At 42.7% G+C, this 16,475-nt stretch overlaps 1 protein-coding gene across 1 annotated transcript in view; it reads left to right on the top strand.

Annotated features, from left to right (window-relative positions):
• LOC125459755 (cytochrome P450 4V2-like) overlaps positions 1 to 15,445 on the top strand; it is a 49,373-nt gene extending 33,928 nt beyond the window's left edge. The window contains exons 9-11 of the mRNA XM_048546569.2: positions 1,963 to 2,097; positions 8,033 to 8,212; positions 11,197 to 15,445. Of these exons, the coding sequence (XP_048402526.1) occupies positions 1,963 to 2,097; positions 8,033 to 8,212; positions 11,197 to 11,360 (479 nt within the window). The 3' untranslated portion in view covers positions 11,361 to 15,445. The remainder of the gene's footprint in view (positions 1 to 1,962; positions 2,098 to 8,032; positions 8,213 to 11,196) is intronic.
• Positions 15,446 to 16,475: the final 1,030 nt, after the last annotated feature.

The following is a 16,475-nucleotide window of genomic DNA, read 5'->3' as shown; positions in this document are numbered from 1 at the left end:
CAAAAAACAACTGCACCTCCCAGTCGCAAACCATTTCCACTCCCCCTCCCATTCTCTTGATGACATGTCCATCATGGGCCTCCTGCACTGCCACAATGATGCCACCCGAAGGTTGCAGGAACAGCAACTCATATTCCGCCTGGGAACCCTGCAGCCATATGGTATCAATGTGGACTTCACCAGTTTCAAAATCTCCCCTTCCCCTACTGCATCCCTAAACCAGCCCAGTTCGTCCCCTCCCCCCACTGCACCACACAACCAGCCCAGCTCTTCCCCCCCACCCACTGCATCCCAAAACCAGTCCAACCGGTCTCTGCCTCCCTAACCGGTTCTTCCTCTCACCCATCCCTTCCTCCCACCCCAAGCCGCACCCCCCGCTACCTACTAACCTCATCCCACCTCCTTGACCTGTCCGTCTTCCCTGGACTGACCTATCCCCTCCCTACCTCCCCACCTACACTCTCTCCACCTATCTTCTTTACTCTCCATCTTCGGTCCGCCTCCCCCTCTCTCCCTATTTATTCCAGTTCCCTCCCCCCATCCCCCTCTCTGATGAAGGGTCTAGGCCCGAAACGTCAGCTTTTGTGCTCCTGAGATGCTGCTTGGCCTGCTGTGTTCATCCAGCCTCACATTTTATTATCTTGGAATCTCCAGCATCTGCAGTCCCCATTATCTCTGATACTATTACTCCAAGGTGCTGTTTTTTTTCGCTCCCTCCTATTCCTTCTGTTGTGTGTTGACCACTTCATACTTGGATGTGGATCAGCTGTCTGAGGCTAAAATGAGCTGCTGACCTGATCACGTCAGTTTTCCACCAATTGAGTTAGTTTAAAAATTACTGCATGTTTCGGGCCAAAATAAAACATTGACACCTGAGGAATTCCAAAGAAGAAACAGCAAGTGAGAGAAAAATCAATTCTATCTTTAATGATTTCTTTCTACAGAGGATTTTGAAGCTTATCTTACCCATTCAGGATTGGACACAGGACTTGCCCACAGACAACTCCTGAGAGATGACTGACATTCAACACAATAATCACGACCGAGTTATATTTGACTTTTTTAACATAATGGAATGCCCAAGGCATTTTGGGAGTGTTCTGAAATATAGTTTTGTGCTGAGCTACGTAAGGAAATATTAGGTCAGTTGACCAAAAGCCTGGACAGTGTGTGAATCAGGAGTGCCTTAAAAGTGGAAGATGAGGTGGAGAGTTGTAGAGAGTGCATTCCAGAGTTTGGGGCTGAGACAACTGAAGGCATAGCTGCCAATGGTAGAGCAGTTAAAGTTGGGAATGCAGAAAACGTCAAAGTTGAAGGAGCACAAATATTTTGTAGGGTATGGGAGTGAAGGTGAACATAGGGAGGGGTGAATCCATGGTGGGATTTCAAAACGCAGGCTTGACTTTTAAAACCAAGTCCTTGCTTCCTCTCAGAAGCAAGCAAAGTTACAACGAGACACAAATTTCAAGAGAAGTTGCAAATGGAAGTATGAAGCAAAATAATGTCTCATGTCTAGACCAGGTTTCAAGCAATGAAAGAGCTGTAAAGTAACATCAGGAATGGCTACAATAAGAAGTATTGTGAAAGGAAGGAGACCAACTTTGCCTTCTTCTCATATATTTTCCCCAAAGTGGTTTTTACAGGTCTTGAATTATTCTACAAATCCAATAAATTGCTTTGAGATAATTATAATGGATCCATTATATAAAATAAATGTGAAATTGTCAAAGTACAATAATAACTTGTTAAACAATGATGGAAATGAATTCAGAAAGTGTGAGGGTCTTAACTGACCAATTTGCTTGATCTTTGAGAATGTCATATCCCACTTACTTTTGGCTCTTTCCCTTCCTTCTCTCACTCATTCAACCCTTTCTCTCTCTTCCCAAGTATTCTGCAAATTTTCCTTAAGTTATATTTTCTGAAAATTCACTTTTTGACTTTTCTACCCTTTGTCATCAGGTAATTCTGATCGTCTTGCTACAATGGAAGATCTGAAGCATCTCCACTTTCTGCAATGTGTTATTAAGGAATCTCTGCGCTTGTTCCCTTCTGTTCCAATTATTGGACGTACTTTGCTTGAGAACTGCTATATTGGTAGGTACTGCTGTTTGTTTCTTTTAGTTTAGAGTTTTGAAAAGTATGCTCATCCACCTTTTCATAACGTAAAACAACTCCTGAAATTCAAAATTGAAGATTTTTTTTTGTAAAATGGCTTGATCGCTACATAAAATTCATTTAGAATATGTAGCAGAGAAAAAGAGTCTTAGCCCAAACAAGCCCTCTCTGATGAAGGGTCTAGGCCCGAAACGTCAGCTTTTGTGCTCCTGAGATGCTGCTTGACCTGCTGCGTTCATCCAGCTCCACACTTTATTATCTTGGATTCTCCAGCATCTGCAGTTCCCATTGTCACAAGCCACGATGACACTGTCTATGTTCCACACCCTCCTCCCATCATTCCTTGAGTATCTCTATCAACATAACTATATAACCCCCTCTCTCTTACAATAACACGGCCCCTCTCAGATATTCACTTCAAGCACTCCTTATGGTAGCAAATTCTCCATTCCACCATTGCCTATGTCAAGATGTTTCTTTTGAGTACCTTACTTGATTTCTTGGTGACTACCTTGTTGGCGTGTTTTTACCCTTTTCTCTATTTGCTTTATCAAAGATGTTTTATAAAGGTAACAATCCTTATTAGGGTACTCCACAAATTTCTCTTCTCAAGAAGAAGAGACCTAGTCCGTTAATCCTTGGTCAACTCAGCCTGATATCATCCTTAGAAATCAATTTTGCAGTCATTCTAGTTCCTCTACAGCATTTTTGTGATATGCCAATCAGAAATATATTCATTACCCAGAGTGTGGGATAACTAAAGCTCAATGCAACAACAGCATGAGTTCTCTGCAGTACTATTCCTTAAGAAATGAATCTCAAGTGCAAGCCCACTGCTTTGTTGCACTTGCTTCAGCTTTATTGACATGTGTCACATGATTTAGTATTTATACCTCAAGATCCATTTGCTTCTCTACCCCGTCTTTTTGGAAAATAAGAATGCTTTATTCACTTGTGGGACATGGGCTCTGCTGGCTGTCCCATCCCTAGTTGCCCTAGAGGGTGGTGGTAACCTACCTTCTTGAACTGCAGAAGTCCATGTGTTGTAGGTAGCCCTACAGTGCCCTAGCGGCGAAGATGGTGGAGCAGCAAAAGCTGAGTTTCCGAGGACAATTCTGGAAACACAGCAGAAATCTTTCCTAAGGAAGATGATACATAATAAGAGGAGGATGAGGTGACCATGGCTGACAAAAGACGTCAGCGACAGCATAAAAGCCAAAGAAAGAGCATCCAATGTAGTTAAGATTAGTGAGAAACCAGAGGATTAGGAAGAGCTTTTTTTAGAAAAACCAGTAGAGGATAACTATCAAAACAGCAATACGGGAGGAAGTGATGAAATATGAAGGTAAGCTAGCTAGTTGTACAAAAGAAGATAGCAAGAGTTCTTTTAGGTATCTACAAAATATGAGAGAGGCAAGAGTGGACACTGGACCACTGGAAAATGAGGCTGGCGAAGTAGTAATGGGGAATGAAGAAATGGTGAAGGAACTGAATAAGTACCTTGCATCAATTTTCACAGTGGAAGACACCACCAGCATATCAAACGTCAAGAGAGTTGTGTGGGGTGGGGGGGGGGCGGGGGCGGTGGTAGGAGCAGAGGTGAGAATAATGGCCATTGCTAAGGAGAAGGCACTGGGGAAGCTGAAAAGTCTAAATTTGAATAAATCACCCAGACCAGATGGACTGCACCCTAGAATTCTAAAAGAGATAGCTGAGGAAATTATAGAGGAATTGATAGTGATCTTTCAGGAATCACTGGAATCAGGGAGGTCCCTCGAGAACTGTAAAATGGCTAATATAACATCCCTGCTTCAGAAAGGAGAGAGGCAGAAAACAGGAAACCACAGGCTGGTTAACCTGACCTCGGACACTGGTCATGTTTTAGAGTCCATTATTAAGGTTGAGATTGCAGAGTACTTGCGTTTCCTTTATTTAAAAAAAGGCCGAGTCAGCACTCCTTCACCATGGGAGGTCATACCTCTCAAATCTATTAGAATTTGTTTGAGGAGCTAACAAGCAATTTAGACAAAGGAGAGGCTGTGGAAGTGATCTGTTTTTAGATTTCCAGAAGGCCTTTGACAAGGTGCTGCACAGGAGGCTGCTAAATAAGGTAAGAGCCCATGGTGTTAGGGGCAAGGTGCTAGCATGGATAGAGAATTCGTTGACTGGCTGAAAGCCAATGAGTGGGGCTAAAGTGGTCTTTTTCAGGATGGCAGTTGATGACTAGTGGAGTACTGTAGGAGTCTGTATTGAGACCACAACTACTCATGTTATACATTAATGATCTGAATGAAGGAACTGAGGGCATTGTTGCTAAATTTGTAGATGAGACAAAGATGATGGAGGGACAGGTCATGTTGAGGAAACAGGGAGGCTGCAATAGGACTTGGACAGGCTAAGAGAGCGGACAAAGAAGTGACAGTTCGAATAAAGAAGCTTGAGATGATGCTGTTTGGGCAGAATAGTGGTCAGGCTATTTTCGAAATGGGAAAAGGCTTCGGAAATCTGAAGCACAAGGGGACTTGAGTCCTAATTCTGGATCTCTTCAGGTTAACATGCAGGTTCATTTGGCAGTTAGGAAGGTAATTACAATGTCAGCGTTCGTTTCAAGAGATCTGGAATACAAGAGTAGAAATGTACTTCTGAGGCTATATGAGGCTGTGGTCAGATCGCACTTGGGATATTGTGAGCAGTTTTGGGCCCCATATCTAAGGAAGGATGTGCTGGCCTTCAAGGGTCTCCAGAGGAGATTTATAAGAATGATCCTATAGATGAAGGATATTGTCACATGAGGAGCAGTTGAGGACTCTGGGTCTTTACTCGGAGTTTAGAAGTATGAGGGAAGATCTCATTGAAAATTACTGAGAGGCCTGGATAGAGTGGATGTGGAGAAATGTTTCCACCAGTAGAAGAGATTAGCAAATTGGGATGTGGGGTGGGAACAGCCTCAAAGTGAAGAGATGACCCTTTAGAACTGAGGTGTGGAGGAATTTCTTCAGCAGAGGGTGGCTAATGTGTGGAACTAATTGCCACAGAAGGCTGTGGAAGCCAGGTCATTGAATGTATTTAAGACCAGGATAGTTTCTTGATTCGTAAAGGGATCAAGGATTACAGAGACACGACAGGAAAATGGGGTTGAGAAACATGATCAAATGCTGGAACAGACTCGATGGACTAAATGGGCTAATTCTTGTCCTACATTTCATGGTCTCAACTTCCCTATCGGTTTAGGGTAAATTAACAGGTTTAGAAATGCATGGTTCTAAAGTCCAAATCAAAGATGTAAATTCTGAACCCCAGTAGTCGCACAATGGAACCTCTGTGGTTTACTTTCACCTTCTGCCTCTCTGGTCACCCTTTAATCCCTTCTCCCCTGTCTGGCTGCAAGCAATCCATTCTACTACTATTCTGACTCCATATGTTCTGACCTGTATACAATAGATTATTTAGTGGTACCTTACTAAAGGTGAGGAGGAATTTTTTCTGAGGGCGGTTTATCTGTGAAACTCTTTTTAGTTTCAAGGGCCTAGTGAATTTCCTCTGGCTGCATCCTTCAGGAAGTTAGTAGAAGGCCCATTGATGTGATTTGTCAAAACTTCGGAAATACCCCAGGAAATTCAATTCCCCAGTCAAGTGTTTATAAACATGAACTAGAAGACTTGTAATAAATCAGAGTTAATGGGAACTGCAGATGCTGGAGAATCCGAGATAACAAAATGTGAAGCTGGATGAACACAGCAGGCCAAGCAGCATCTTAGGAGCAGGAGAGCTGACATTTCAGGCCTAGACCCTTCTTCAGAAATGGGAGAGGGGAAGAGAGTTCTGAAATAAATAGGGAGAGAGGGGGAAGCGGATCGAAGATGGGTGTAGAAGAGACGGACAAGTCAAAGATGCGGGGATGGAGCCAGTAAAGTTGATTGTAGGCAGGGAGGATGGACAGGTCAAGGGGGCGGAATGAGGTTAGTAGGTAGGAAATTGACATGGGGCTTGAGGTAGGAGGAGGGGATAGGTGAGGAGAAGAACAATCTGCCTGTCTCCTCTCCACCTATCATCTCATCTATCCATCTTCGATCCGCCTCCCCCTCTCTCCCTATTTATTTCAGAACCTCTTCCCCCTCCCCCTTTCCTGATGATGTGTCGAGGCCCGAAACATCAGCTTTTGTGCTCCTGAGATGCTGCTTGGCCTGCTGTGTTCATCCAGCTCCACACCCTGTTATCTCTGATAAAATGTTTGTTGTTTTGATTTCCTCAGCTGTAGTTTATTATAAGTTGTACTTTAATTAATTAGTTTTATCGTCAAACACCAAGGAACTGAAGCTGGTCCGGAGCATAGTGAGCGATATCTAAACCTGGAGGACTTACTGCTTATTGTTTGCACAAAATTGAGTGTCTGCTGCTTTCAGTCATGCTCAGTTTGGTACCTGCCTAATTATTCACTGCCCCCGTGTGAATGATGACCCTCTCTCTAAAGTGGACAGTTTGATTTAAATAAGGCAATAAATGATTTGTAATTGCACGTCCTATAATACGCGTGACTCCAAACATTCCATTGAAGCAAAGTCCTTCCAAACCCTGGCAAGAATGATGTCAAAAAGATAGAATTATTGTGGACTAGCCCAAAACCCCTCAAAATGTATCAACGACAGCCTACACCCTAACTTTTTATCTTATTTAAAGACAAGTGTAAGGCACTGTGTTCCAGATGTAATTCGATTTAGTTTTCTGCTGCTAGGCTTTAAGTAAAACTCACCTTATTCCTATGATACAGTTAAAGTACAACCAACAAAAAAAAAAATTGGCAGAACTTTAAATCACTTGAATTAATTAACAAGATAATGTATTATTTAATTATTAATCATCAACTGTTCCAATATAGCGGCATCCCATAAACACACCCTTGGCAAAGGCAAATTCAGCAATACAGATTTTCCCAACATGCATCTTTCTTCCAGTCCAGGAGAAAGGTACATCGAAAGAAACAATCTTGCAGCAGAGAGAGGACTCAACCCTTGTGCTGTAGTAGAGAGAGAGCGAAAGATGTATCTATCGGCTTCAATAGCCAACTCCAAACCACAACTGTCAGCAAAACTAAACCCTGACTCCGACCACTTCTGCTTCTTGTGTCTAATTTTAAAATGACACGCTCTGGGAGTGCAAAGCTGTTTACCCACCACTTCTGAAGCAGATATTGCAGAAAAACCTCTCTCTGCAAGAGAAACAGCCCTGAACAAATCTCTCTTAAAGGCACAGTATTATCAGTTAATGGGATTTAAATTAGCCAAGACCAGGAGCACCTTTCAAGCTGATTGGCTTTCTATTTTACAGTACACCCAGATTTCTTTGCTGTTGTAGGATCAGGATGAACTAGAGTTCTGACCTCTCCTTGGAAACTGTTATACCTCAATAACTTGCCAGTGCACACCACAGAGTTAATGGGCAAGAGTCATTTCTGACTTGGCAACATTTGTTAATTTTAGATTATCCAACTGCATTATTAGGGAATATTTGAGTTTCAACTGATGATTTGGCTAAAAGTTGTGAATTTAACTAAAAGAGCTGCTGAATTGTTTTATCTATGTATTTTTGAAAAGCAGGTTTGATACTTGCACTGAACATCATCTCTAGGAAGAATTGCTGATGTGTTGCAAAGTTGTGAAATATTGGAAAGTTCTATTGGCATGAATTACACTGCCAGAATTGTCATAAACTGTTTGGTGGGTTGTGGTAGTCTGAACCTTTTTTGGATAGCTGGTAGCAACCTCATGTATGTTAGAATGTGCAGGGTTTATACTGAAGTCCAGCCGTTTGCAGTTTTAAATTTGGACCATGGTGGGTGTTTGATGGATATACTTACTGTTCCTGCTGTTCCAACATTCCATAGGTGTTAATTATCGTTGTATTACTGTTTTTCCAGGAGGCTTTAATGTACCAAAAGGAGTCAATGCTCTCCTCATTCCTTATGCCCTGCACAGAGATCCCAAACATTTCCCAGACCCTGAAGAATTTAGGCCAGAGCGATTTTTACAAGAAAATTCAAGAAAAGTTAATCCATATGCATTTATTCCATTTTCTGCTGGAGTTCGAAACTGCATTGGTAAGTCTGCTTTGCTGAATGAGCAACTTCCTGCTCGGAGGCAGTGGGTCTGATGTGCCATGGAATCCTCGTTTCTATGCGTGGATGAAAATCCGCTAAGTTTTAACATCATATTGCTTCCATGAATCTTTTAAAGGCAAATGGTTAGAGTTGCTGCTTTGGCTGTGAATGGGAAACTGGACGCAGATTATACTTCAAATTATGCTCTGTTTCCAATGTGTCAATATGGTTTAGGTTTCTAGCAACTTTGTTTGCATAAAATCTCCCAGGAGCCAGCACAACAATCAGCTAATATACAATTTTATCACTTCCTTTTTGCATTAGAAATGTCAGTTGAATTAAAGAGTGATAACCTGTTGAAGTTTATTAATAATGATTGAAAGTTGGGTTAGAGGTGGGGTGAGTGTGACAGCCCTTGACTTTAATGCCATGCTTAGTCACGTTGAGTATTGAAGCTGTGGCAAGAGTAGAGTCAATCAGAGTCAGAGGACATTTCTCTCCTGGATGGAGTCCTATCTGGCACAAAGGAAGATGGTTTTGGTTGTTGGAAGTCATCTCTGTCAGGGTTCCTTGGGGTTGTGACAGATGGTATTTGTCTCCTCAGATACTGAAGTAGTTCATGTCTAAGCGCAGAAAGACTTGGGCAGTGTCCAGGCTTGGGCTGCCAAGTGTCAGGTGACATTGGTGCCACACAAGTGTCAGGCAATAGCCATGTCCAGCAAGAGAGAATCTAACCAATGCCTCTTGACATTCAATGGTGTTAGCACTATTGAATCCCCCACTATCAACATCCTATTGACCAGAAAATGAACTGATTTAGCCATATACAATGGCAACAAGTGTGGGTCAAAGGCTAGGAGTATCTCTGTGAATAACTCATTGTTGACTCCCCAAAGTCTGTTTTACCGTGTACAAGCACAAGTCAGGAATGTGACGGAATACTCCCCACTTGTTTGGATGGGCGCAGCTCCCACAACACTTGAATGCCCAGGGCCAAGCAGATAATTTGACTAGCAGCAGATAATTTGGTTTGCACCACATCCACACATTCATTCCCTGCACCACAGACACTCAGTAGCAGCAGTATTTACTATTTACAAGATGGGCTGCAGAAATTCACCAAGGTTTCCTAGATAGTCCCTTGCAAACCATGACAACTTGCATCTCACAGGACAATCGCAGCAGATACATGGGAACACCACCACCCGCAAGTTCCCCTCCAAACCATTCACCGTCCTCACTTAGAAATATGTTCCTGTTCCTTTAGTGGGTTGCTGAGTCAAAATCATAAGAATATTGTGGGTTAGCTGGCTCAAAATAGACTGCAGCTGTTCGAGAAGGCAACCTTGAACAATTGGTAATGAGCAATAAATGCTGGCCAGCCAGAAAGATCCACATTCTGTGAATGAATTAATTAAAATAACCAAAAGAAGTGTTCGTCAGAGGTCTAAATTCCTAACAGACATTCTGTGATTTTAGATCAGTGAAAATGACTATTCAGAATAATTTATTTAATTCCATTGGTATACACTAGTCAGTTTCTTTGTAAGTAAAATTATGTTTTATATGTAGAATTTTATTTTGTTTAAATTTGATGACTAATGTGGGAAAAGAAAAGTTATATCAATTTTGTAAGCCTCTCACTGAGCAGTTGCATGAAAGGACCATCAAACTATCTCAAATGGGCATAATGAGCAGAAATAAATTCTCATCTCTGCCTCAAGGGAAAACCTTTCTTCAACAGGATGGATGCTGCAGGAATGTTTCCACTTATGCCGCCTAGTTACAGTCTCTCTCATGATTTGCAGAACGGCAGTGACACAGTAATAATGTCACTGGGCTAGTAATGCATAACTCCAGGTTAATGTTCTAGGGATGTGAGTTCGAATCCCACCACTCCTGATGGTAAAATTAGAATTAAAAAAAACTGCAATGGAAATAAACTAGCCTCATTGTAACCATTATTGATTGTCACAGAATGCCAAATGGTTCATTGTCCTTTAGGGAAGGAAATCTGTGCTTGACTTGTCTGGCAGCATCTGTGAGGAGAAAGCAGAGTTGATGTTTCAGGTTTAGTGACTCTTCTTCAGTTCTCCAGCAGTTTTTATTTTGTTTTGTTGTTTTTTCTTTTGAGTTTCTATCCCCTCCCGCCCCAAATAGTTTGCTTATTTTGAAACGTTTGAGATTTCTAAATATTTCCTAATTCTTTGATTTCTTTTTTAAACGACACACCCTTTCCAATCTTTCACAGGTTGTTGGCTTTCTAGCCTGGCCAGTGTTTATTCTCCTCCCTAATGCCTTCAAGAAAGTGAAGGTGAACTACCTTCTTGAGCTGTGGCAGCCCATGACATGTATAGACACTGACAATGCTGTTAGGAAGGGTGTCTCTGAATTTTAATGCTGTGATATTGAGGGAACAGCATACAACTCCAGGTCAGGATGGCGAGTAGCTCGCATTTGGCGGTTTGTTTGAATGGATCTGTTGCCCTTATCCTTTCAGATGGAGGTTGGGGAATGCAAGGTGCTGTAGAAGGAGCCTAGGTGAGTTACAGCACCTCATCTTATAAGATGTTACAGGTTACTGCCAATTGTGGATTGACTGTGGAGACAGTGACGTTTATATTGGATTTATTGTCGGTATTGGCTGAGAGCCTGGCGGGAGGGAGGAGTGAAGGGGGGGGGGGTCTGTACTAATCCATTACACTAGGTCAGTGTAAGACTTTGCTGATTTGCCTTGCTATCAGCCTGCCTCCAAACCCACTATGTCCTGTGGTTAAAAAGGTAGCAGATCCAACTGCAGGCTGTTTACCTTACCCCCCCCCACCCCCCAGCCACTCCCATGGTGCTAGTGTGCTGAGCAGCAGGCAAGACCATGTCATCGGGAAGTCTCCCTAATCTTCTCAAAGCTGAAAATCGAGCCTACTGTGGTAATATAGTTCACATTGCTATTTTGTAATTTTATGTCTAATGTTTTAAACATGAAGGCCAAAAATTTGCACTCATGGAGGAGAAGGTGATGTTGTCCTCGATTCTTCGGCGATTCCATGTAGAAGCCAAACAAAGCCGTGAGGAACTCCACATTGTGGGTGAATTGATTCTGCGCCCTCAAAGTGGCATCTGGATAGAGCTTCGCCACAGAGCAGAATAAATGGCATTGGGGCAGCGTGACCACTAAGAATGTCAGTTTAAAAAGTTCATTTTGTAATATTCTTTCACATACTGAGGGATAATCATTTTCTGAATTGAAACTTTTTTGCCCTTAGATTATTCTCAAACTGTAATGCACTAGTAGCCTTGTAGCATGTAATACTATTTATCTATGTCACTGTAAAAACTGGATTCTAATGCACTTTTAATTTGCACTTTCTATTCTATACAAACCAGAACCTTTTACACGAATATTGCTGTTAACTTCTAATAAATCATTCTTCTGTAAAGCATTGTTACCATCTAGCATATTTAAAAGATAGAAAGAGAGCTTTATTCATGGATATCCAGTTCCTTCACCTATGTCTTATCTGTATGGATGATGCCTCTTTCCAAAAAAGTGCTGCTGACATGGCTTCTTTCTTCCATACCCGTGGCTTTCCACCCACTGTGAGGGGTGGTCGTGCCTGACAAACCTGTTAGAATTCTTTTGAAGAGGTAACAAGTATGTTAGACTAGGGAAACCCAGTAGATGTTATCTATCTAGACTTCCAAAAGGCCTTTGATACAGTCCCTCACGGGAGGCTGCTGAGCAAGGTGACGGCCCGTGGTGTTCGAGGTGAGCTACTGGCTTGGTTTGAGGATTGGCTGTCTGACAGAAGGCAGAGAGTTGGGATAAAGGGTTCTTTTTCGGAATGGCAACCGGTGACAAGTGGTGTCCCGCAGGGTTCAGTGTTGGGGCCACAGCTGTTCATCTTATATATTAATGATCTTGATGAAGGGACTGGAGGAATTCTGGCAAAGTTTGCCGATGATACAAAGATTGGCGGACAGGCAGGTAGTACTGAGGAGGTGGGGAAGCTGCAGAAAGATTTAGACAGTTTAGGAGAGTGGTCCAGGAAATGGCTGCTGAAATTCAATGTGAGCAAATGTGAGGTTTTGCACTTTGGAAAAAAGAATACAGGCATGGACTATTTTCTAAACGGTGAGAAAATTCGCAAATCAGAAGTGCAAAGGGATCTGGGAGTGTTGGTCCAGGATTCTCTAAAGGTTAACTTGCAGGTAGAGTCCGTAATTAAGAAAGCGAATGTCATGTTGTCGTTTATCTCAAGAGGTTTGGAATATAAAAGCAGCGATGTGCTTCTGAGGCTTTATAAGGCTCTAATTAGGCCCCATTTAGAATACTGTGTCCAATTTTGGGCCCCACACCTCAGGAAGGACATACTCGCCCTAGAGCGTGTCCAGAGGAGATTCACATGGATGATCCCTGGAATGGTAGGTTTAACGTATGATGAACGGCTAAGGATCCTGGGATTGTATTTGTTAGAGTTTAGAAGGTTGAGGGGAGATCTAATAGAAACTTACAAGACAATGTATGGTTTAGAAGGGGTGGACCCTAGGAAGATGTTTCCGTTAGGCGGGGAGACTCGGACCCATGGGCACAGCCTTAAAATTAGAGGGAGTAAATTTAAAACTGAAATGAGACGACATTTCTTCAGCCAGCGAGTGGTGGGGCTTGTGGAATTCATTGCCACGGAGTGCAGTGGAGGCCAGGACGTTGGATGCCTTCAAGGCAGAGATCGACAAATTCTTGATCTCAGAAGGAATCAAGAGCTACAGAGGACACAGTTTAAAAATAAGGGGTAGGCCATTTAGAACAGAGTTGAGGAGAAACGTCTTCACCCAGAGAGGGGTGGATATATGGAATGCTCTGCCCCAGAAGGCAGTGGAGGCCAACTTTCTGGATACTTCTAAGAAAGAGATAGATAGAGCTCTTAAAAGATAGAGGAATCAAGGGTTATGGGGATAAGTCAGGAACAGGATACTGATTATGGATGATCAGCCATGATCATAATGAATGGTGGTGCTGGCTTGAAGGGCCGAATGGCCTACTCCAGCACCTATTGTCTATTGTCTATTGACAAGGCTGTCCGTTGCACCCAACCTATTACCCATGCTTCCACCCTTGCCCCTTTCCCATCATAGCAGCAGCATGATTGTGTCCCCCCTTGTCCTCACTTTTCATCCCACCGGCCTCCGCATTCTAAGGATAATCCTTTGTCATTTCTGATAACGCCAGCAGAACGCCACACCAAACACATCTTCCCCTCACTCCCCTCTCTGCATTTCACAAGGTCTGTTCCTTCTGGGTCACTCTAGTCCATTCCTCGCCCACTAACACCATCCCCGCTTCCTGTGTAACTGCAGAAGGTGCAACACTGCCCCTTTATTCTTCCTTGCTCACCTTCCAAAGACCTCAACAGTCTTTCCAGGTGAAGCAGCATTTTGCCTGTACCTCCTCCAATCTGATCTGTTGCATTCACACTACCCAGTGTGGCCTGCTCTACACTGGAGAAACTAAACACCGACTGGGGGATCACTTTGCAGAACATCTCTAGTCTGTGCATAAGCGTGACCTTAACCTTCTCTGTAACCGGTCATTTTAACACAGCGTTCTTCACATGCGTCTGGCCTCAGCATGCTGCAGCATGCAAACTCATCTTCGTACAAGGTACTTGATAACCTTCTTAATATTGAGTTAACACCTTCAGATTGTGAACACCCTCCCATTTCATCCCTTTCTTTTATTTTTATTTGTTGCATCTTTGTCTCCATCTCCTTTCTCCACCCCCCACCCCCACCCCCACCCCCACCCACTCTAGTGGGACTGGTCTTTCCAGTCTGACAGTTAGACACACCTTTTGTTCAAGATAACAAAGTGTGGAGCTGGATGAACACAGCAGGCCAAGCAGCGTTTTAGGAGCGCAAAAACTGATGTTTCGGGCCTAGACCCTTCTTCAGAGAGCTTGCAGTGGGAGAGAGATTCCCTGAAGTTGGTCTGGAGGGAGGAGGGTAACTTCTTCAGGTTAGGCATCCCTGGAAGAGGCTTCACTGTGAGGTTAAAATAATGATCAGAGATAATGGGAACTGCAGATGCCAGAAAAATGACATCTCCAGCAAGAGAGAATCTAACCGTCAGTCCTTGATGCTTGGTTCCATTACCGTGGCTGAATTCCCCACAATAAACATTTCCTTTTGGGGGCGGGGGGTGGGGGAAAGGGGTTGCTTGCCATTGGCCAGTAACTTAACTGGGCTTGCCATACAAATACCACAGTGAGTCAGAGGCTAGGAACACTGCAGCAAAAAAAAAGTGTGGAGCTGGATGAACACAGCAGGCCAAGCAGCATCTCAGCAGCACAAAAGCTGGCGTTTCAGGCCTAGACCCTTCATCAGAGAGCCATTTTCACATTCTGATCACTTAATCTGCTCTATCAGCATCCTTTCTTACTTGTCGTCCCCCACCCCCACGTACACACTGGCATAAATGCTGTCCCCTCCACACCCCGTGTCAGCTCTGATGAAGAGTCATCGAGACTTGAAACGTCACTTTGCTCTCTCTCCGTGCATGCTGCCGTGATTTCCAGCTTTTTTTTGTGTTTTTGATACCATCGCTGTCACAGTTTGACCTTTTGTTCCCCCAACACTTTAGTTTTATTTGTGTGGCAAAACAGCAGTTCCATAATCAATCTGGTCCCTGAAAGAAACAAGTTAGTACTTTTGTTTAAAAAGGTATAACCGTGAATCTTCCAGTCTATCAACTATCTTTTCTGTTGAAATTAACGGCAATTAAAATTGGGTGCAGTGTAAGCCAGTTTGTGAGCACCTGAAGTGAATTTATATTCTTGAGTGCCTGATAAGATGGTTGATTTGAACTTGGATTTTTGTATAGCTGCAAATCAGTGTTGGGGGGGGGAGCGGATAAATGGATACTTGCAGTAGAGGTGAAGCATACAAACTGAGCAATTTAAATTGTTGGTATCTCAGAGCTGATATATTGAAATGATTATTCTTCCTGTTAATGGCGTTCAGAATGAGCACAAAATCATGAAAAAATGCAGAAACATCAGTTTCAATGTACTGACTTTTAAATATTGAATGTTTTCAACTCGATCAACTTATGTTTAGCTTGACTTTGTCTACCAGTTTGTTTTCCATAAAGTTACAATGTAATGATCAAGCCCAGCTTTTGTGCTAACTAACTGGGTACTTTTTTTTAAAATAAAAATATCAAATGCTGCAATAACACGATGGCATTTCTCTGTCGATTTTTATATTGAGAAAACAACAGGCGTATAAAATCATCAAGGTTTACAAATTCACTGAAACTTTGGCCAGTTGGAAGTGCATTAAGAACAGTTGTGTGTGCCAGGATGGATTTTTCTTTATCCCAAGTATTTTATGAAAATTGGTTTTGTGAAGCTCTGTAACTATATCACTACCAAATGCTTCTCAGTGCTTGTGCCACACTTGATTTTTGTATATTTATCAGAAAAAAAGAGGCTGCATCTATAGGGGAGTCAAACCTGCCAGACACAACACCAGTCTGGGTTGGGGTTGAGGTGAGGTGAGGTGGGGTGGGGTGGATGGGGGAAGAAGAATCAGAATATTCAAGTGCTCTTTATCCTCAAGTGAGTTGAGCATTTGTGCAAGGAGTGCCCACAGCCTAAATACTTTGGTTGGATAACAATTGGGCTGTATTCCTGGGGACACTGATTCAAATCACGCACAAGGTATTACATTTCTTCTGGGCCCTGTTTGCAGACACAAATGACACCTACATGCACTGCTTCAGTTTTAATGCAACTAACAGGAGGAGAAACTCGACAAGTATCCCCATCCTCTGTGATGGGTGAACCCAACACCGTGCAAAAAATGTGCTGAAGTGTTTGCTTCCATCTTCAGCTACAGAACTTGCCACTCTCTAACCAAGTTGTTTCATTGCCTATTGTTGTGGCTGTAATGTGGAAAATTGCTCAGGTATGCTCTGTCCAGAAAAAGCAAGACAAATCCACTAACCCGTTAATCTATTGTCGATGGTCAGCAAAGTGATGGAAGGAGTAGTTACAGTGTTAGTATGCGGCACTTGCTCAACAATAAACTGCTACTCAACTCATCACAGTTTTTGTCCAACTTTTGACAAAAGAGCTGATCTACAGAAACAAGCTTAAGAGTGACTTCACTTAACATCAATGTAGCATTTGACTGAGCATGCAATCAAGGAGACCAAACAAACTAAAATAGCAATTAAGGCCTAAACTTTTCATTTATTAGAAAC

Source organism: Stegostoma tigrinum, chromosome 1, assembly GCF_030684315.1.
Source record: "Stegostoma tigrinum isolate sSteTig4 chromosome 1, sSteTig4.hap1, whole genome shotgun sequence".
NCBI lineage: Eukaryota > Metazoa > Chordata > Chondrichthyes > Orectolobiformes > Stegostomatidae > Stegostoma > Stegostoma tigrinum.
Note: the sequence above shows the minus strand (reverse complement) of the source record. Positions and strands in the feature narration are given on the sequence as shown.